Raw genomic sequence first — 23,693 nt, 5'->3', positions numbered from 1 at the left:
CCATTAAGAGTTTGTTTTCTACAATAATTAATCAGCATAGTCTTTATAAAACTGCTCTAACATTAATTTCTTCTGGAACAGTATGGCAGCTGGGAGATTTTTTTCTTTAACAAAATCTCAACACCTGAAAAGAGTTAGTGAACTAAATTGTTCCTTTTTCCACAGGCTACTGCGCTTTGATCCTAAAAACCTCAGCTGAACTTCAAATCAGTGGTCATTCTTTTGATGGGAAACACAAAAGCCAGAGAGACAGCGGGGGACATGCTGCTGTGTGTCTTTAGTATTTATTGCCTCAGAAGACACGTTCTGCACAAAGGGGTAAAAACAGGAAACGCTAGGATTTTTTTTTTCATTCAAGCAGTGAACATAGATGAATTGCTGAACATTTGACCACCCATAATAGGTCTCTTTTATACTCTTTTATTACTCATAAGTATTACTTGTAAGAAGGAGAACACTGCAGGCCATTTAATAACTCTGCTGAGTACAAGAGGTTTTTCTGTAACCTAGCATCAGAGAAACTCTGCTCTCTGGCAGTAAAACAGTCATGGACCTACTGCTAATATGCACCGGAAGGATTTTTCACATAGAGGTGGAGAAAATAACCAACCAACAAGAAGATAATAACTCAGTGCGGCATCGTGCAGGAAAGTTTTGACTTCGTGCAAGAGTTTTTTCCACCTATTTCCACATTATTGGATCTCTATGGGAATACAGTTAATTTATTTTGGTCCATAACCCAACAAGAAGAAATATAATGATGCTTCTTGTGCTGTAGGGATATGTCTCCCTACATAGAGAGTCTGACGAACAAAAGTAGAATTCAATGAAATAGAGATTTGTTCCTTCGATATTACCAGGGATGGGTTTGTATTCAGGATACACTCTTTAAATGGGATAATATCTGTATAGCTAAAACGCTGATAGCAATCTTTTTTTACAGCATTGTATTGCATTTGAACTACACAAATCTGTCCTTTTCATATCTGACTTACTAATTTCACCCTGATAGTCCTATCACGTCTGTGAAAGAGAAGGAACACGTCCACCAGCATATCTGCAGAAGTTAATCAGATGCTGATCCTGTAATGAGATGAAGGATTTGAAAGGAGATTTATAATCTGGAGTGATTCAAATGAGACATTTCTCACAAAAACTGATGCTGCTAACAATTTCTTGCCTTGTTGCAGGCCAGTGTGCTGATTAATTCATGTCTCAGGCATCTTAACGTGGTTGTGCCTGTTAGTGGGTGGGTGGGTGGGGGGGGGGCACTCTGAAGCGCTTTGATATCCTACATTCAAGGCTGTGTCACACATTAATGATTTCTTTGAGCTGAGAAACGAGCATCATTATCTCTTTTCAAAAAGTGAAGGATAAGAGATTTCAGCCTTGTTTGTAGAAAGGGATTGGTCATTGTGTGTGTGTGTGTGTGTGTGTTGGTATATGTGTGTGTGTGTGTGTGTGTGTGTGTTGGTATATGTGTGTGTGTGTGTGTGTGTTGGTATATGTGTGTGTGTGTGTGTGTGTGAGAGAGAGTTAATGGTTTCTATGTGTGTGGATATAACTGAACCACACCTGAGAATTGCCTCTGAAACGCATGGAGGATGCAGTTTCTCAACGTTAAACGTGGGAATTGTCTCTTTATACTGGATTACAAGAGTATTGCTTGAATGTTCTTTTGCACTATAAACACCCCAAATGTATACAGCAGCAGCAGTTTGAGATTTCCTGACTTGTAATATGTTGACACTCAGAGGAAAGCTGGATCCTACACTTCCCACAATCCAAATGGTTGCATCTTTTAGATCTTCCCTTCCAAAATGCCGTTGTATTTCCAACATAAGGCACATGTTTCCTCACACTTTAAAAAGTCACACTCTCTTTCAGTTAAATTCTTTCATGTGTCAAATTGACACAAAGAACAAAGACAGTAACTACAACTCGTTAAAAAAAAACAAATAAGAAAGATCAAAATTAGAATAACACCAAATAAACAAGTGACATATTTCAGTCTTTATACTGAAAATGCTTTGAGGTTTGATACTCAGCATGACATGAAAGTGTGGTTTCAATTTCTAACTGAAAGAAAAGGAAGCTTTGAGAGTAATAAATGTTCTATAAAACTAACTAATTGCTCTGATTGACAACAACAATCTCCACCAATATGTATAAAACGTGTGCAATTTGAAAATACTAAAGTGAAAGATATCAATGTTGTAAAGAAGCTCATTGTAATTCCTGGATGTTCAGAGAGATTTGGCTACATTCCTGTCCTGACCCTATACGACTCTCCACAAATTTTGTGATGATGATCGCTGTTCTGTCCGTCTTTGTCATTCGACCTATGGGTGCCTGCAACCACTTTCCTGCACTTTACTCCCAGTCATCACATATTTTATTTATTTACTTACCTTTGAGAGGCTTTTGATACCTCTACCTCTATCTGTTCTCTCACTTCACAGCTGCTGCATTGAGAAGGGCTCAAAGCTCACGGCAGAGTAGAGAGAGTCGGATGAGTGAAAGGGGTGTAAGTTCACACGGAGAGTGGTGGATTGTATATTTCCTAAGAAAACAGGAGCATCCATTTGAGTGCAGGTCATGGACATTTCTATGCATGCTGATAGAATAGGTGGAAGCGTTGGAGGAGAAAGGCCTCTTAAAACTAAATGAACTGAAAGCTCTTGGTTTGAATGCTCTTCAGCACATACTCTGCTAAACATACTTCAGCTCCAATAAAGCACTTGGGTCAGAAGAGAGGGTTACAAAAGCTTTTAGGGTAACTCTGATTCCCATTTAAAACCCACTTTAGTACCCATTTCTCTATGAGACATAGAGTCTTCATTTCTATCTGTTTAAGTGTAAGAGAGAATTTTTTCATCTACCCATTTCAAGACACTTGAAATTGAAAGAACATAGAAGTACTGTATGAGATATTTAACCCTAAAATTTAACATTAGCCAAATAATAATGCTCCAAACTTTATGATGGACCATAGAACACTTTCTGCCAGCAAATGAAGTCGTATTATTTGTTCTCTATTATTTCCAAGTTCTATAGAAAAGAATGGGTATAACTTTGACAGAAAACAGTTTATTTTGCCTCAGTGTTTTCAGGGGAGTGTATTGCTCGTAAAGTCCACAGGATGGCAGCATGGATCTCAGTAATGGTCTTTTCTATTGATTGCCATCTCGATTTTATAGTGTTAAATCACACAAAAAAAATACATTTTTATTTATTTTAATTTCATTTATGGGCTCTTCATGCTTTTATAGTAGTGATGGGACCGTGGGTTGAGTCAGAAATCAGGGACAGAGAGATGGCGTGCTGGAATGGATAGACAGTTCGGATTTGAACCACGGTCCGCCCACTTCGAGGACTACAGCCTCTGTACATGGGGCACGCTAACTTACCACTAGGCCACCAAAAAAACCCTGCTTTTTTAATGCTTAAACATCATGCTTTGATTTTGTCAATGAAGCTGTAACTTATTGATTTATACATTGATTTATATTATATTAGAAGAAACAAATTAGGTGAAAAAGCTAAAGGCCCAGCTCTTTCATGAATACCTACTAACTTAATGATGATGGTTTCGATATTATTGATGATGATGATGGTTGTGACGATTGTTTTTGTTTGATAACGATGACTTATAAGATGGTTTCTTATACTGATTAGAGCTCTCAAGAACTGCCGTCAATGTTGTGCTTTGCCTCTGGTCACTTCCTGTCAGCACCTGTGCGTCCAATCAGACTCAAAGCTGATCGTTTGCTCTTACTGACATTGTTCCCTTTTTTTCTAGATCCTTGCTTGTGTTGTACTTACTCTCTGATGTACGTCGCTTTAGATAAAAGCGTCTGCTAAGTGAATTGTAGAATTGTATTTGTTAATGTATGGCATGAAGGATGTAGCCAACTGAACATTCACCCTGTAACTTATGAACATTGATTTTACTGAAAATGTTCAAATAAAGGAACTTTTTGAAACCTTTGGCCACACATTGCCTTCATTTATGTGATGCAAGGGTAGAAAAAGTTGTAATCCTTTCTTTTTTCTCTCATTTTCCTCTCCAGCTTTTAGGCTAATATGTTTTCCTCCATCTCTAATTGATTAAGGAACACCTTTAATATGTGTTAAAAACCCTTAAGAGTTTTTTCATCAGTTATTTTTGGCTGATGATTTTTTAACTACAATACATTTTACATTGTTGAAGTGAATATTAATGTGCAATTTATGCCTTCAACTCATCTGAACAGGTTTAGGGCTGATGTGATGTTCATGTGGGGTTCCAGCACATTCAGGTATAGCAGGAAATGAAAAGGTGGACAGGTTGGCGAAGGAAGCTGTCAAAGAAAGAGAGGATTGATATTAACATCAAATTATCTAAGTCAGCGGGGAAACGAGTCACATGGAGTAAAATTAAACAGGAATGGCAACAATTTTTGGAACAATCAGACAAAGGGAAAACATTTACACTCAATTCAGAGGGAAATAGATAAACACAGAGGGAGCAACAGAAGAGAGGAGGTCGTAATGTCCAGGTTAAGAATTGGTCACAGTAATTTAAATAGCAACTCTACATATCATTGGAAAACATTCATCCGGTCTTTGTGAGATGTGCAATCTAGCAGAATGAACATGTAGTTATTAAATGTAGAAAATATGTAGCACATAGACATAACATGATGTCAGAAATGGAGAGAGAGGGACTCGTAAGAAGAGTGTAGGAGCCAATTTAGTGTGTGTGTATTTATGTGTTTTATTTCTATGGCTTTAGTTTATATGTTTATTTATGTACTCAATTTGGACACTAGGTGGTGATAATTGATCATCTGGGTTAATTGGTCAGCTGGTTGGTTGAGTGTTTATATGTCACAGGTGAACAGGAAACGGGGGCGTAGGTGGTGGGAACATACGGTTCTTACCATAACAGAACGTAACACAGGATAACGCAAGTAGGATATTTAACATAACAAAAGGACGGCAACAGTATAATCTCGGAAATAACAACTCATCATATCATCGTCACGGTTTGAAAGTACATCAGAAAGTACTTTAATTTTGGACATTTGTTTATTTTTTATGCGTCAAGAACTTTCCATACACCTATGCAAGTGACTGAAGGCAAGATAAACAAAATTGGACATTAGATAGTCACTACAAAGAGATTTAAAAAGTATTCTGGAGTGTGGGGAGAGGCCGAAGGTGCTTGTTTAAATATCTCTTGAGAACAGGTTTGTTGAGGAGGATTTAGGAATGTGAGTAATAATTAAATCCAGCAGATGGCAGTAATGCAACTTTTTGGATGCCAGCTGCCAATAAAATCCAAAAGAAGAAGAAAAAGAACAGGGTTCAGAAAACTTGTACTTCCCCTGACTGAACAGCAGATGGGGTTGTAGAGATCGACTTCTACTGCTTTACACCACAGAAGAAGAAGACTGTTTTATGGTAGCTCGCAAACTAGCAAACTTGCATGTTAAGCTAGACGTGAGTATCAAAATGCTTCTACAGACGGCCCGACCGTGGATATTACGATGCAGGAGTCTACCTGTGGCTGCAACAAGATCTTACTACGCTGATAAAGTAGCTCGACTCGGCTCGCAGCCCGACAAACAGTCTTCTGAATATCAGGTAGGCTGGCCTCTTGCTAATCCTGAAACACCTCTGGTCGCTGCTAATGTCAAAGTTTACTGTGGGATTTGTTTAGATTCGTTGGCTCACCTGATGCAGGAGATAAATCACATCGTGTGTCGGCTAATGTTTATGAGCATTTATATAGAAGCTTCTTGCAAATACTCGATTATTCTGTTTGCGTTTAAAGGCTGCAGGAGGTCAAAACCTTGAGCTTTTTACTGTAGCATCAACCAAGGTCTTCTCAACATCATCATAACAAACCTGACAGCTGTATCATTGTTCCTGTGGTGGTACCTCCAGTTAACACACAGCTTTAACTGTGTAGAGTCACATTATTAACATGAACTTTTCCATGTTAAACACTCTTGATCCAGTTTGTGACTCTCTGCTATATTTGTCTTTTCCCATCGAAACAACAGGCATGTCAAGTAAATCCCAGGTGTAGGTGTGGATAATAATAATAATAATAATGAACTTATATAACACCTTTTAAAAACACAGGTTTACAAAGTGATTTGACAAACTAAACCAAACACAGAAGAACATAAACAACAGCAAGAACATAACAAATGCAAAATACTAAAAATAATTAAATACAATTCAGCAGAAAAGAACCCAAAGTGCACGATACCCAACAGACATATACATATATATATATATATATATATATATATAACCCGACCATCACAAGAACCATGATAAGAACCCAGGCAACACAAGAACCCAACAACACGAGCTGAGACCGAGAGGAACCAAAGATTTAAAAAGATGTAAGAAACTAAAAGAGCTGAAAAAAATAAATAAAAAGATGACAGCAATAAGAAAGTGAGAGCAGTAAAAGAAATATAAACAAGTGGTTAAAGGATCAAAAAACCCAAAACTATAATAAAAATAAAAAGTAAATATGAAACATAAATAGACTAAGTAAGTAAGATAAGAAATTACAAAGTTAAAACATAAGAGGAGATTAAGATAACAGCATAAATAAAAGAACAGTAAGAAGTAAAAGAAGATAAAAAATAGTAAAACCAGTCAGAAAAGACATTAAGAAGACGACATCACATAAAAGCAAGTCTGTAAAAGTACGTTTTAAGAAAGGATTTAAAAGAATTGAGGGAATCTGCGAGTCTTATCTCCTCAGGGACGTCGTCAGCATGAGTATCAGCCTGCAGAGCTGAGGCTCATGGAGTAATCAAAGTAAAAAGCTATACTCTAGTGTTACTCTGGTGTTACTCTAGTGTTACTCTGGTGTTACTCTGGTGTTACTCTAGTGTTACTCTAGTGTTACTCTGGTGTTACTCTAGTGTTACTCTAGTGTTACTCTAGTGTTACTCTGGTGTTACTCTGGTGTTACTCTAGTGTTACTCTAGTGCAGGGATGGGCAACTTTGGTCACAGCAAGGGGCCACATTCATTTAATTCTCACTGCCAGAGGGTCAAATTGTAGGATACAAAAACGATTACAGTCGATTATGTCTCATATTTAACTCAACATACACCAGTGATCAAATATTATTATGGACATATTTCTGGTTTTCATGATTTCATGGCTGATTTTGTCATGTTTTCTTCATGTTTCATGTAAAAATTGACCGAGGGCCACGTTGAGAGTTGATGGGGGCCGCATGTGGCCCCCGGGCCGCCAGTTGCCCGCCCCTGCTCTAGTGTTAAAGCGTAAATGATCACAAGGAAAACAATTCGTTAAACAAACGCCTGTTTTTATGTGACTTCTTTTAATGACCAGTTTGGTATCTTAGTTATCACCGATGCATTATTATGACTGTAACATAGAAGCAGAACATTCATATAAGGGCTATTTTCCTAGTTTGTAAGCTAAATTTAAGAGGGTTAAGTTGATGTAATAATTGAATCGTCCCAATCATATAGGGCAGGGGTGGGCAACTGGCGGCCCGGGGGCCACATGCGGCCCCCATCAACCCTCAATGTGGCCGTGAGGTTAATTTTTTACACATCAATTAATTGAAAACATGAAGAAAACATGACAAAATCTGCCATGAAATCATGAAAACCAGAAATATGTCCATAATAATATTTGATCACTGGTATATGTTGAGTTAAATATGAGACATAATCGACTGTAATCGTTTTTGGAAACTACAATTTGGCCCTCTGGCAGTGAGAATTAAATGAATGTGGCCCTTGCTGTGACCAAACTTGCCCATCCCTGATATAGGGCATCAGTGTAAGTATAGATACTTTTGTTCTCATTAGGAATAAATAGCAGGATGCAATAACAAAATATGTCACTGGATGGCACCACTGGCACATTTTAATTATAGTGTTTTCTATAATACCAGCTCAGTTGACTTGATCACAATGCACCAACATAAACAACATGCATATTAAGTGTCCTGTCTCACATTAAATCAGCATTATTACAGCAATGATCTTGACCTTTTAATTTTGTGTTGACTAAAGAAGATTGGCGGCTACAAAGAGGACACTGCTCTACTGCTAAATGGTCAAAGAGCTGACTTTTACAATGTGTTCAGCTCTATAATCACAACTTTCATTTGTGTAATGGACAACAACAACAAAAACAGTCCACCGCCAATCATACTCGCCCACTCAGTCAATGATTGGACATTTATATTTTCTTACTGAATCATGTTAGTCAGTAGGTGGCTGCCTTACTGCGTACATGAAACCGACTTGATTACGTGGCAGGTTATTGTAAGGGCTGAGTGCTGTCTGAGTAAACGTTAATGCTCTATTTGTTTCTGCTTTTAGCCTTTAAACAGCACCTTCAGTGTGTTGTTGAATAAAGCCTTCAAGACTGTCAGATTGTTGTTTTGAATCAATGACTAACACTTTCTTACCAGCCCGTTTAACAGCAGATAACCTTAACAATTAGATTCTTATTTGTTTTTGTTAAACCTTCCACAGGTTCTCAACATCACATGACAAACAAACAAATCTCTGTGTACTTTTCTTGTTTTTCAGGAGAATTATGAGCGAATGACAGTTCTTATTGATGAGCTGAAAAGCCGCACAGAGAAGATTAAACTGGGTAAGTTTAACCTACCTCTAACTTGTAGTTATCACTGTGTTTTACTACAATGACAGTGGTGGCAGTGGCATTTCTGACAAAAGAAAAACAAATCAACATACCATCTTTAACAATGTTGCCTGATTGTCTTATTTATTTTATATTAATCCAGGTGGGGGAGAAAAAGCAAGAAGACTTCATACTTCACGTGGGAAACTGCTACCTAGAGAGCGCATAGACAGACTGCTGGATCCAGGGTAGATCCATCTACTTCCATTAGTTTCCTGATGGATTAGAATTGAATGGCTAACCAACACATATCCTGCATAAGAGCCTTGTCTGGGTGTGGGTAGTTAAAATGTTTTGGGCTGTAGAACGTTCCCTCTACACTGAGGGCAGTGAAAGGACGATAGAATTGATTTCATCTTGCACTTCACTGCAGAACCTTAAAATAATCCATCACTCTACACTTTCATGCTGAAAAATAAAGCAGTGTAATTAAAATCAAAAAGTGTTCTCCTCGACATGAAAACATTTTGAATTTGTTTTTATTTCTCACAGGACTCCTTTTTTGGAATTCTCTCAGTTTGCAGCGTATGAACTGTATGGAAAAGAAGAAGTCCCAGCAGGCGGTATAATTACGGGGATCGGTCGAGTTTCAGGGTAAGCGACATGATCTCCATCTTATAATGTGTTCACCTGTCACAGTGTGACATCTGAAGTTCATTCAACATATTTTTTAGTTTAAAGCAGTTATATTGGCCAAAAGTCTACAAAGTTGAAGAGTGGCGTTAATTAATAGACTCTCACTTTTTTTGATCAATAGACAGTAAAGTAATGTCTGACTGTTTTGATAACAGTTGTAGCTTTTATTTATTTTTAATGCAAAAGCAGAAAATGCTTGTGTCAGCCTCTTAAACAGAACATTTTCCTGCCTTGTATCATGTAAAACTGAATCACTTTGGGTTTTAAGCTGCTGGTCAGACACAACAAGACTCTTAAAAGAAAGTGTACCGTGAACTTCCATAAACTGATGGACTTTTGTTCTTTAGTTTTCTGACATTTTATTAACTAAACAACTAATCGATAAATCTAGGAAAAAAAATGTCTCATGAAAGTACAATAAAAATAATCATTTGTTTGAATGCATTATTATTTTTATTAGTTGAAGCCCTTCAAAACAAAAGTTGATTGTAAGCCTTTTCTATGCTTCCTTTAATGATGAATACATTTCCTTAATTGGCTCCAAAAATAGAAGTGATTACGTCATGTCTGTCTGCATGATGATGGAATTAGCTCTTGGCTAAAATATGAAAATGAGACTGACTTGAGTATTCCAGATGCACCTGACACATTTCACAGTGTTTTTTCTCTCATAGGGTGGAATGTGTGATAGTTGCAAATGATGCTACTGTCAAAGGGGGAACGTACTACCCGGTGACAGTGAAGAAACACCTTCGTGCACAGGAAATGGCCCAGCAGAACCACCTGCCATGCATTTATTTAGGTGAGTTTTATACATTTGCAAGGAATGTGCTTAAAGGCTAAGGGGGGGACATTTTAAACTCAAATATCAACACTTTAATATGAATGACACTAAAAATGGTATTTACACAATGTTTTAGAAAAAATAGGTTTTCAGTTCAAGGTGTCCTCTGCAGTTATTTCAAAGTCATAAAGCACCAGGGGGAGAACTTCTCTAGTGTCCGTGTAGACTTGAGTTTATCGTTAAAGGAATTGAAGTGTTTCTGTAATCAAGCCAGAGGCCAGATGTTACTCATCTCTAAGTTCTCTAAATATTCTGATGCTTGCTTCCCTTAGTGGATTCTGGAGGAGCCAATCTACCCAGACAGGCAGACGTCTTTCCAGACAGAGATCACTTTGGACGGATTTTCTACAACCAGGCCAGGCTGTCTTCAGAGGGGCTATCACAGGTGGTGTTAATGTTGTGATTGATTACACTGTAGTTAATGCAGCGACCATATATCACATAGTTTGTCAGTGCTTTCCGTAGCCTTGGTTTTATGGTTTATTTGTTGTATTTGCAGTAACTCTGGGTTGATTCATGGATCAGTTCTTAGAAGCTGAGAGGGTTGTCTGAAAAATGATACCACAGAGAGCACAGATAGTAAATTGAAATGAACTGCACTGTTGTGGGTTATTCATCTTTTCAGTGTCTGCCAGCAAAATAACCCCCAAAAACTCCATCTTGTTTTTGACTTCTGAAGAAGAGACCTCCTTGTGTTTTGAAAACAAGTCAGTCCGTGTGAGAGCTGATAAGTCTGACGGGTGCTGTAGGGAAGTCAGGTCTTGATCTCACATCTCTTCTGGAGACCCAGGAGTGATAAACACAGCTGAATATATTCATCAAACTGAGAGCCCATTAATGTATGCTAATATCGTCTCTGCTGATTATTAAAAAGGTTCATTATTCAACGCTGCACATTCTGTGGCATCTTTTCTTTTTTTCTCTCTCTTTTCTTTTCCTCCTAATCAGATTCATTATTACCCCTGGACTTACCTTTTTGATTGCTGTGTTACAAATTAAAGTCCAAGTTGTGAGTGGCCATTCTGTGCAGTTAATTGCATTGGCAATTCACATCTTTTATTTACAAAGCTTCTTTAAGGAAAAGCCTGAGGTAAAAAAAACCTTACTCAATCTGAACTAAAAACTTCTGGAAGTTAAGATGAGCAAAGGGTTTCATATTTGTTTGCTGGTGTGGTCATAAAAGCAGCGTTTAATGTTGAATTTAAGCTTTTGCATCTTTCCAGCCTTGGACTTCTGTTCCTGTCTGACTTTTTCCTCATTCTTTCAGATTGCCGTTGTGATGGGCTCGTGTACTGCTGGTGGAGCGTATGTCCCTGCCATGGCAGATGAGAGCATCATAGTGCGGAAACAAGGGACCATTTTCCTTGGAGGACCTCCATTGGTTGGTTAATTGCTGTAGTTGAACTGCATGAGTGTAGCGTGACAGTTTGGAGCATCATATTGGCCCATGATCTAATTAGGGTGTTAGTGTGAACTCTATTAATGACATGTGCTTTTTGTAATTTTACTCAAACTGTTCAGTAACTAGTGGTTAATCACAGTTGATCTGTGTTCCGTCATCCCACATTTATTGTGATGTAAACTGATTCGTCCTGCTGTTCAGAGAGTATGTTTTTTATTTACAGGTTAAAGCCGCCACTGGGGAAGAAGTTTCTGCAGAAGACCTCGGTGGTGCTGATCTTCACTGCAAGTATGAAACAGTTTTTTTTTCATTTACATTGAACTGAAGAGTTTGAAGCCTAAACTCTTGGAGAAACATGACTTTTAAAAGTTTTGTTCTAAACCTTTACCCACAGCCTACATGTGGGCGATTACTATACTGGAATACAAAATGCTGTTCAAATATTTGTATGAGAGAGCATTTATAGCTGGGCCTATGTAGAGAATATGTTCTTTAGATTGTGTAATGGCAAAGACAAGATATTCTTTTGGATCAGGATTTAATTTGGAAGGTAATATTTATTTGCACAAGTTTGAAGTTGGAGGTTTTTGGAAATCAGCATGAATTAATATTGACCTGCAAAGACCTGACTGGTGCTGAATCATTAAATTGAGTTTGTCGTTCAGAGTAAATGTGCAGGCCGACTATTTCACATCTGTTTTTATTATCCATAGATCTTTATAAAACATAACAAACGGACAGAAAAGTTAGAGCAAAGTTTTAAATACAGTTGTTAATATTGTTTTCATGATTTAATAAGAACAACATAGATAATAACATTGTTCTTTCTCCACAGAAAATCTGGTGTGACCGACCACTACGCTTTAGATGATAACCACGCACTTCATCTAGCGAGAAAGGCCGTGAGAAGCCTGAACTACAGGAAAAATATCGAAGTCAGTTCCGTGATGACGATCATCAACAGGCACATTTACATCGTCCAAGTGAGGAAAAGCCGTTTGTGGTTTCTGTTGACGTGCACTTTCTCTTTTTCAGGTAACTACAGAACCGACTGAAGCACCGCTTTACCCCGCTGATGAACTCTACGGCATCGTCGGAGCTAATTTGAAACGCAACTTTGACGTCAGAGAGGTATTAACCCAGTTTTCTGTTCTTTGGGTTAGGGTTAGGGTTTAAGCTGTATTTAGGGAAAAAATCCTTTTATAGAAACAAAAAATATTCAAGTAGCAAATGTAACAATGTTCCGGTATGTTTAATTTCTGTATAGCTAAGCATTCCCATAAATTACTTATTTGTTCATACATTACACCAGAAAACAATTTAATTTGAACATGAACATACACCTCTGTTTTATGTGTTAGATTTATGAATGATACAAACAAACCTTACTTTAACAGGTTCAGAATGCACTGTAGATCATTTTGACGTGTCAGGTCTCTCTCTCTCTGTGGAGCTGAGTCAATAATAGACAATCAACATCAGTCACTCTGTCCTCTCTGGCAGGCCTCTCCAGATGTTTCATTTGGTTTGAAGCCTGTGCCTTTGATTCCTGATGTAAATCCAGGAGCTAGAACGACAGTTTACTGTTTGTAGTGTACAACAGTATTGACAGTCCATTATGGGTGATAGATCAGCTGCTCATTGGGACAGCACAGCTTTTCAACTGTAAAGGGTTTACAGCACATCAGCTACATGACCTAAGTTATTATCAGTCTGCTGATATAATCTTCACAATATTTTAATGTCATATGAAGAGACGAGGGCTGCTACTCATGATTATTACATCTTCCACCAGTTTTAAATTTTATTTTTTTAACAATGAATCAATCAATTGTCATGACTATGAAATTTGTGAAATTACAATTTCCGCACAGTTTTCCATAACACAGTGTCATCTCCCCTTTTTTTTGGTCGGACCCACAGTCTGAAATACACGTTGTTTCCTGTCAAAAGAAAAGCAGAACATCATTTTATATTAGAAGCTGGAACCATAAAATGTTTGACCTATTTAATTGAAAATCATCATTATGTTAAATAAACGATCACAACTACATAACAGATCTCCATTTGAGTCTAAAAATGATTAACACAAGATTCAGTGAGCCTCACCGATCACTTGGTAATGTGCTTGTTTTTGACCATGAACATGATGATTTAGTGTTTTTTAACGTCCTAGTGTTACATATATACCGTACTACCACCAAACCATACTCAAAAACTAAATACACCCTCTTTTAAAAACTCACAGACATTTCTTTCTCACTCACTTTGGACAAGATAAAACAAATGTAGTTATTCGGATGTATTGACTTAAAACAACCTGTGCACATCCTGTAACCTATCAGAAATAAATTCAACTTTTTTTGGTTGCAGGTCATTGCCAGAATCGTAGATGGCAGTAAGTTTGATGAGTTTAAGGCTTTCTATGGAGACACGCTTGTCACAGGTATGTTATACAACAGTTTTTTTTCCATTTTTACAACCCTTACATGTTTTATCTCATGAAATCCACTAACCTCAAAGTGTTAATTTCAATATGTTTTGTTCAGGATTTTCTAGAATATTTGGTTATCCTGTCGGAATCATTGGCAACAATGGAGTCTTGTTTTCAGAGTCGGCAAAAAAGGTAAGTATCACATGTACCTGAAGATTACTACACTGGTATTAGTGAGTTAAAAATGTAGACTTTGGACAGAAGATATGACCGACGGATAGGTTTGCACTTTGATGAATGTCTAGTAACATAAGTTGTTGACTATTCAGGTAATCTAATATCAACACCTTCTCACTTTGATCCAGTAGGGGGCAGTATGCACCTTTCCATATGACATGTTAGTTTTATGTGTCACTTTAGTTAAAGTGGTTATTAGATTTTTCTAAGTTAATGTGTATATATTGGAAAGCAGGTGTTTTATGTCTGCACCTTTCTCTACCATCATGAAAAAGTTAATAGAAACAAGAATAATATGTTGAGTCTAAAACATGAGAGAGTTGATGGTTCCTGCAATGTGGTGAGAGAATACAAGCACGTATCAGTAATCAGTACAAAAGACAGTGTTGGAAATTATCGTCAAATCTCAAACACTGTGCTTCCCTAAACTCTTATTTAAAGAACTCCTATGGATATTTAACCTGTGCACCGTTTATTCAGTGTTATGTGTGTTGCTGTACAGTTTCAATGCTACCATGTTAAGAACAGACAGGCGACAGCTGTGAGAAGAGTAAAAAGCTAAGAATCACGGTCATGTTAAATATTCCGAGCAGTATGAATTGTGCTGGCAATATGTCTCTCTGGATGTCAAGGACTAAAGCACTTTACTGAAGCAGTTCAAAAATTATTCTCCCTAGAGATTTGCTGCGTGCAACACTGGCAGCCCATATTTCCGTCATGAGGGAGCTTTAGTTTTTGTACGGGGTTATTACTGACCTTTTACATTCAAGGTGCTCGCGTACAATCAGCTTTCAAATTGCACTTGTCGGGGGCCGTCTCTGATGAATGGCATTGTAATAACGTAGCATTTGGAAACCATGAACGAGAGGCGATCTTGATGTTCATTCAAGGTAATTCACTTAATTTGCGAGGCAATCTGCCGTGAACAGAGCTGAACTTTACACAGGCTTTTCAAAACGAGGAGCTGAATTTTTGATTACGGACTAATACCATTTTTTTCAAACACATTTTGAATTAGATCACAAGCTTGACCTGAAAAGAAAAAGGTTGCTGTGATTCATTTTCTCAAGGTCTCAATGTTACAGTATGAGCATTGAAATTACTCTGAAATGGACTGACGCAGGGTATCAGACAGACGGAGATGTGGAGCAGACATGCCTGGAGATTGTATTAAATAAAAATCAATGCATCACCTGATTTTCCAGATGTGTTATTGTGACACGTCATCACCACTTAAGAAACGGCTGGTAACTTGAAAAAGCTCTTCCCCAGGTATTTGTGTTAGTGAAAGGGAAAGCTAATAGAGAGGAGATTAGATTTCTGTTGTTGTGCATGAACATGGAAGCGAACAGATGCATCATTTCTCACCTACCGACAGCTTCCAATAAACATCCGTCTTATAGAATGTCTCCAACTTCTGTTTGCACTTTGCAATGCATGGCAGGATGCTACACGTAGAGAGAAAGCCAGCAGACTTTAACTGCTACAATGAAGAAAACACCTGAGTAATTCCCCAATACAAAGTATATGGAAATGAGATGACTCCACACAGAGCACAGCTTTTGTGCTGCTTTCTGTCGTGGAGTATGCTTCTTTTTTTTTTTTTTGGCAAGGCTGCAGGGCATTCAGCTCCTTCATATTCAAAATCAAATCTAGTGAATACAAAAGTTGATTTATTTCTTTTGTGACTGGTCTTTCAGGTCAGACCAGCTGCTTAAAAAAAAAAACTACTTAAAGGCAGGGTTGGTCATTTTCTCCAGATACTCTTTTAAAGAATTTGGTTGAAGTTGTCTTTAGGTCCTGACAGACATTAATAATTCATGTCCTCTGAAAGAGGAACCAAAAAACGACGTCATCTGTAGCAGTTGTAAGCCTGTATAAACTTTGAGCAATGTCCTCCACGAGGTACCAATCTGATGAACCGTTCCCTACCCTCTGCGTGCACTAGCCCACACTCAAAGTCAGAGTTTATACTGTAAGTTTTTCGTCGGCTGTTGTGAGCAGTAATAAAGTCATGTTATGTATTATGATAAAGTTTAGTGTTTACTTACGTCTGAATGAGGCATGAGACGACGTAGTTTCTACACAATGCAAAAGACGAGCTGAGGTCCGTTTCTGGGGCGACGGTGCTCCGTGTGGAGGGGCGTGGCTTTTGAGGCTGCACAGAGGGGAGGGTGTAGACGGAGCACTGAGGTAATGCTACTTTCAAAATCAAGCTAGTTTTTCCAAAATTACCAACCCAGCCTTTAATGAATGGTCTCATTGACTGTTTATAAGTTTGTATGCAAAGTTTGATTCATCATTTGAGTCAGCTTCTCCAGAAGTTTCAAGTGTCTTCTAAAAGCACAAACAGTGATCCAGACAGTATTGTTTGAGTACAACGGTCCAGACACTCGTACCCCGAGCAGGTTCAGCCTGTGTGCTTTGATCATTGTCTCCCTTACATATTTATATCTTGACAGGAGAAGTATATTACCCTGTCCACGTCCACAAATAGAAGTTATTCCCATCCCATCATGTCCCCACGTAGTGATCGTACATGTCTGTGTTTTATCCTCCAGGCTGTATTTCTATAGCAGTTGGAGTATGACACATTCACTGAATATTTGCATTTCCTTCCAGGGGACGCATTTCATCGAGTTATGCTGCCAACGAAACATTCCGCTTATTTTCCTCCAAAACATTACAGGTCAGTGTGAATGTCTAGTATCTCGTGTTTGGGGGGGATTTGTGATATTAAAAGTTTTTGTTTAATCGTGTTTTTATTTTGCTCTTCTACTTTGTAAATAATTACAGCTAGAGGGTATTTATTAAAGGCTGACATATGTATGGAGGGAAGACATAAGCCTTTCACAGTTCCATTAGTATGGGTGTATATGTTTATCTTAATGCATGAGGCTCTCTAAACATTTGTTTGGCAGAGCAGGCTCCAGCGTCACAGTTCACAATACACTAAAAGCTGTCTGCTGAGCATCAGAATAGAGACAGAAATCTAATCTGGAAGTGCTTGACCACGTTAATAATGTTGTATATTCTTATATATAGATAGAAAGACTAACGCCTCAGTGAGGTATAACTAGTTGCAACATCCAATTATGGGTTTTTTCAAGCTCTATAATTCACTGTATCTGCCTCCATATCAGTAATTGGTATCTGTATCTGTTTCAAAAAATCCAATATCATTCGAGCGCTTGTATATATTATTTGACACTTAATAACACATAATGATGTAGCTTTTAATGGCGCCTTCTATACCCAATATTTTACACCATATCACTGCTCACATGATAATATGCCGCTTATGACGTGATGCACAAATATTCTGTACAACACCTGAATATTAGTGAACATAGACCTGCTTCTGTTGACCCAGTGCGACTCTAAGATAGTAACACGCCGAGCCCTGTTTCTGTTTGCCGTCTCTCCTCTACCTCTCCGTCTCAGGCTTCATGGTGGGCAGAGAGTATGAAGCAGGGGGAATTGCCAAAGATGGAGCCAAGATGGTCACTGCAGTGGCTTGTGCCAACGTGCCCAAGATGACAGTCATCATTGGCGGCTCCTACGGTGCAGGAAACTACGGCATGTGTGGCAGAGCCTACAGGTATGAGGAGGTTAATGAGCGGTCTGTGTTGCATACGGAGACAACATCTTCTAGGAGAAACCTGTTGTGTAAATATGAGGATCATTCCTCGTGTCTTAGTTGTTTTTGAATAATTAAAGTATTCAGAATATATTGTACATGACAGTGACCTTCTATATCTCAGGAAATATTCAATTTGGATCCTTTTCAGAGCTAAAAACACATTTTATAACCACAACATCCATTTTAATTAGAAACCAAAGCTAGCTCAACACAACGCTGCTGACAGAATGAAGGATTGAATTGAATTAAACTTTTCTCATCTGTCTCTTATTCAGCTCTTCTCCTTTTTGTTTTCCATCAATTTGCATACATTTAGAAAACTAGTGCCCAGCATTAACTCATACAATACTTTTTCTCTTATTTAGTATTTCTGACTGTTTGTCCATGTCTACATGTTTCATACTCAATATTTTGCTGCAGTTATCCTCCGATTTTTAAACTATCACTTAAACATTTAAACATATAATTAATGTATGTTTTAAGTTTTATTGGCGCTTCATAAGGCTTCCGTGAAGAGTTTTCTTTAGCTTGTTATGAAAGGTAGTGAAATCGATACTGATGACCATATTTAAAAATTAGGGCAACCGACCAGAACAACGGCCGAAACGACGTATATAATACATATATTAGGAAAAACATGCAGTAAATTCAATAAGGATATAACTTCAAAAACGAAAACACCCTCAGTCCAACAGGTCTCAGGCTCTACAGTATGACTCAAACATCTGGAAGAAAAGTGCATTGAGTTAATAGTACTGTTAGCTCCTGGGCTAATTTAGCAGAGCCATCGGCCCATCAGACACCATTTCTCAGAGCTGTTTGGGTTTTGTACATGTAGTTCTTTTTTTACAGTAGACACTGGGGCAGTAGTCTGGATACACTCAGCTCTGGTGGTTTTTATTGTTACCTGGTGTGATAATAAATCCTCTTCCTCCTTCTATGTTGGTGTCTATCTCCATAGCGGGGGTTCGGTGAGAGCAGCCTCAGGGTGCCTGGAGGCAAAGCTGGAAAAACCACCACACTACTGTCTTCTCTAAAGTCAAACTGGATTTATGTGGTTTCAGGGGTAACGGAACACCGGGATAGGTTGCGACTCTCCGGTGGGTTGTATAACTCCCACCCCCCCCCCCCCGATGGTCCAAAGACCAAATGATCTATGTTTTAAAGGGGGTGGGTTAGCCACAGCGCTCAGTTAACCTTAATCTAGCTCCATGCATCCTGGGGCTGCTCAGCTGTCAAGGCCATACTAGCTTCAGTTGTCCTTGTTGTAGTCATTTTAATGCTACCCTTTTGTATCATTTATGTATTTGCATCGCAGTGCAACGTGTAATGCACAGTGGCAGAATGTCAGGATGAAGTTGTCCCTGATCGGCCCTTAAGAGTTACTGCTAGAGGAGTAACTTGGGAAGACTGGCGATGTGTTGTGTCGGAGCCAGATAGGCAGAACAGGCTGTGTGTGTCTGAGAGTGTGTGTGTGTGTGTATGTGAAGCTCCCGATATGTGTTCACACGCCGTGCTTCCTGCTCTTCTGCAACGCCATAATGCAATGTGAATAAAAACACCTTTTGTTACGGCGCTGTTGTGGAACCATAAAGGGCTGGCGAGTGTTTGCGGAATACTACTAACAAATGTACAAGACAAAATCAGCAAAGTTCCTCACAGTAGCTTTAATTTTCCCCTCCCAGCCCTCGATTCCTGTACATGTGGCCAAATTCCCGTATCTCGGTAATGGGCGGTGAACAGGCAGCCACCGTCCTGGCCACCATCACCAAGGATCAGAAGGCTCGCGAGGGAAAGGAGGTAATGATTCAATTCATCATCTGTCTCCTGCTTCACAGGAACAGCTTCAATCTGCTTTTCTGCCAAACATATAAATATTTGTGATCTTTTTTATATGGACGTAATGAAATGGCACTTATACATAAATTAAATGATATACCTGTTAAGAGCTTCAGAGTGACCTTAGCCATATGTAGTCAGCAGATGACTGTAATTAAACTGTGTAAAGTATTATGAGGTAGTCAAAATGACCCCCTCTCATCAATGCCCTTCTAGCAGGCATTTTAACCAGAGATGTTTCCAGTTGATGGTTTAAATATAAATCAGTCAGTCATTGTTTGTATAGCGCCAATTCATAACAACTGTTATCTCGAGACAACAAAATGACATCATCAAGAAGGCTGAAAAGGTCGCAAAAAACATGTTTTTTATTAAATTTAATAAGACCCTAAATATAGTCAGTGGTACAGAGAGAAATAACTAAACTACACTTAATTAAATTGTTGATAATTCCTATTATTTCTCATTTCTTCTGCCAATAGAAGAAAATTGGGATTAAAAGTGACAATAAAACAGCTATAAGAGCGTATTCATCCTCTGTAATGGGATGTGTTTCTGAGATAAATTGAAGGGAGGCTAGAGTTTCGAGGGTTACGAGAAGGATTTAAATCCAATCTTTCACATGATTGGATCAAATACCCTTAAGATAGAGCTAATGCTGACTGATGCAACCCAGCTGCAGTGGATCCAAACTTTCTGAAGGTTATTATAATGTTCATCTTCTCTTGTGAAGTTCTGACATCTTTTATAATTCATTTGGTAAAAGTCGTCAATGCCTGCATCTCTTTTTGATTGTACATGAATGTCGTTCTTCAGTTCTTGGCAAACATACAAAGTCTGCTCTTCTGTTAAAACAACTTATTCACAGTTTACAGCCGAACAAGAGGCGGCCATGAAGGCGCCGATAGTGCGGCGGTTTGAAGAGGAAGGCAGTCCGTACTACTCGAGTGCCAGGTGAGCTTTTTGTGTTGACACATTGCGCTCCACGTCTCCGACGGGTATGTGAGAAAAGGGCTCACTTCCTGAACATCGCTGCTGTGAGTTTTCTTTTGTGAAGTGAAAATATGAAGCGTGCAGCCTTTGCTTATTATTCATTTCAATACATCATGTGATCCTGCTTTTCCAAGAACTGAGAAACCACAAACAAACACTCTTCATGCTTGGAAGGGGCAGTGTGAGTGGTTTCAGTGTGTGATGTCGTATTGATGTCTTATTGTTGTTCAGATAGAATGAGCAATCCCTGCTTTCCATTTAGTCCTGTGTGCTATGTTTTTATGGTGTATGATGAGCACAACACACATCTCACGGTGGAACCTTTCAAAGAGAAAGTTCATTATATGGTGGAGAATGTGAGGTTTGTGTTACAGTGCCGGGCAGTGATTTCATTCTTAAAATGAAGCAGATTTTATATACCTTGATGTACTTTGTCAGGTAGGATGTCACATAAAAAAACAATTCACCGGAGTGTCCTTGCTTACAAAGAACATAAAACATCAGCAATCAGCAATAATTTTAGTCTCTCTTAACAAACTGTAGCCTATTCCTGATACCATATTACAATTTACATTATTTAAAAATGTATACTTGAATTGAATTCATTTAATTCCCCACTTAATATGACCTCAACTCTGCTAATTGTGTACCAACATTTTCTTTTAACTGTCTTCTTAGTTGTTGTTCTTAAGAGGAATAACTTCCCACTCAAGAGCCCAGTCTGCCTCTAGAATCTTCCTGTTCATTCCCACATGTCCCTCACAGCTGGTATAATATAAACATCATCTTCCTCACCCACTCGCTCCTTCTCACAATGTTTCCTGCTAACCTAGACTTCTTTCACCGTCAGTGAAAGTTGAAAGCCAATAAAGTCAGGGTGAAACATGTGGCCGTTTGTGTTCACACGTGCAGACGACCCGGTCGTTTTGTGCATTAGCGTATAAGGTTAAAACACCACAGGAGTACTAAGAGATCGTGCACACAGGGAATGCAGCTACTGACCTGGGGAAGAATCAAGACTTCTATCCGTTTGGACAACAGAAGTTTGCTCAGAATAAATTGAGCTGCAAAAATAAAAGAAGAAAATCCCTTCTTTAAACCTCTGCAAGTGCTTTCAATCTAGTAGATAAGCAAGGGTGTTATTCTGAGGCGGGGACACAAAATCCAGATCACAAACTTTCACAGGTGCTACAAGAAGAAGTGTAATGTGCTTTTATTTATTTTCAACAGACTGTGGGATGACGGGATTATCGATCCTGCTGATACTCGACTGGTTTTGGGACTGAGCCTCAGTGCAGCGCTGAATGCACCAACGAAGAAGACACGGTTCGGAGTGTTCCGGATGTAACGCTCCTTTAACATGTTCAGGTGTAAGTTTAAACCTGCTTGTCAGAGCCAGACGTGTTCTGTACTTTAACTTGTCTTTGTAGTTTTACTAAACAGATTAACAGCAAAAAAAAAAAAGATCACTAAAGTAGGATGACACAACATTAGATCCACATGATTGGATGGTGTGCTGTTGATGTGTGATGTTTCCACATAAACGTTGTGCCTTAACTGTTACTACTCCACTGTAAATGCAAACTGTGCTGAACTGTTTCACGTTCCTGTTTGATGATTTTTAATCAAATACTGTACATGGAGAATTATAAAAATGTGAAAACATATAAATGCTTTCTGTGTCTTCTTTCATGAGTTCTTCCAACATTAACGGGCAAAGAAATATAACAGAGAAAAGACTCTGATAAAGGGGGGGCGCTGTTTAGCTATAAATATCCACCACAGTCCGAATGGATTGTAGAGGCACAGATGATACTGAAGCAGTTTGAGTCAAATCTTTAGAAAATAAGTTTTCTAAATGTGTGAAAGCTCACTGCGATCATTTCTTTATGCACACTTTAAGTCAAATCTAGTGAAAATGGTAGGTTTCATTTTGTCCTTTGAGACAGTCTGCTGTTTGCTTTAAGTGTTTGAAGTATACAGATTATATACAGTGTATTTAGTTTGAGCAGGTGGGAATGGGATGTAGTCTAATTCATGGCATGCTGCAGACAGAGTGCGATGTGTACCGACGCTGAGCCGGAGAGGAAAAAGTGCTTAACTTCACCAGCTGGCCACTCTTCACTCTTTTCTCTGCATGTCTCCCTCTTCAAATTTTGGGGCTTTTTCACTTCAGCTCTTTAACCGAACGTGTTGCACACAGACGGTATACGCTCACAGAGTATAGACCATCTGTGTTCACTCTGGTAACAAGTTACACTTTTTCCTCCGTAGGATTTAGGAGGGCCGAGGATTAGGAGCAGCAGTGGATTTGAATTTTTGAATGTCCTCGTATGAAGTTAAAATGCTTAACTGGAGCCCTTCATGCTGTTCTGTGTATGACCGTGCAGCTGGTGGAGAGCCTCACCTTAGGGAGAGCAGAAATAACTCTGTCCGTGATGTGCATGCTTGTGTGCACCACCCACCCACACACACACACACACACACACACACACACATCCTCCTACCACCCGTTTTTCAAACCGTTTGCGGGTTTTGCCTTCATCTTCTTCCTCCAAATGTCAACGTGGGAGGCATTACCAAAACTGCAGGAAGTCGTTTTAAAAAGTTCACATTTCATTGAAGTAAGTGAAATCTCCCACAGATGCTGAGGTCTAATGATTTCTGAAAAGTTTTGCATGGTAAGAAAAGGCAAAAGATGGAAATGCAACATGTTGATCAATCAGGTCTCTGTGATGAGTTGTGCTTCAGCTCTCTCTCTTGTGAAACCTCATCCAGACTTTCTCTCTGACCAAGATTGCTCTTAATTGCTGTAATGATCACACTCTGGGCTGCTTCCAGGTCTCCTTTTTAACAGAGGGGTGAGCTTGTCCTTTTGTCTGGACAGAATATCTGGCAACCTTTCCATTTGATGTCAAGTATTTTTGGCTTTGAAGCGCTGAACACTTTTCGA

At 38.7% G+C, this 23,693-nt stretch overlaps 1 protein-coding gene and 1 long non-coding RNA gene across 2 annotated transcripts; both read left to right on the top strand.

Moving 5' to 3' along the window:
- Positions 1–5,441: 5,441 nt before the first annotated feature.
- On the top strand, positions 5,442–22,206 carry mccc2 (methylcrotonyl-CoA carboxylase subunit 2). The gene is made up of 17 exons (XM_061038508.1): positions 5,442–5,631; positions 8,598–8,664; positions 8,816–8,900; positions 9,205–9,306; positions 10,023–10,150; positions 10,465–10,577; positions 11,460–11,573; positions 11,818–11,882; positions 12,430–12,529; positions 12,630–12,725; positions 13,968–14,040; positions 14,144–14,220; positions 16,888–16,954; positions 17,710–17,866; positions 19,594–19,708; positions 20,616–20,701; positions 21,971–22,206. The coding sequence occupies exons 1-17, from the start codon at positions 5,446–5,448 to the stop codon at positions 22,086–22,088; spliced, it is 1,749 nt and encodes a 582-aa protein (XP_060894491.1). The 5' UTR covers positions 5,442–5,445; the 3' UTR covers positions 22,089–22,206.
- Positions 20,712–21,753, top strand: LOC132974441 (uncharacterized). Its single transcript, XR_009673118.1, has 2 exons — positions 20,712–21,211; positions 21,252–21,753. It is a non-coding gene; the product is annotated as an uncharacterized LOC132974441 (long non-coding RNA).
- Positions 22,207–23,693: the final 1,487 nt, after the last annotated feature.

Source organism: Labrus mixtus, chromosome 5 (assembly GCF_963584025.1).
Source record: "Labrus mixtus chromosome 5, fLabMix1.1, whole genome shotgun sequence".
Classification (NCBI taxonomy): Eukaryota; Metazoa; Chordata; class Actinopteri; order Labriformes; family Labridae; genus Labrus; species Labrus mixtus.
This window is presented reverse-complemented; position numbering and strand designations above follow the sequence as displayed.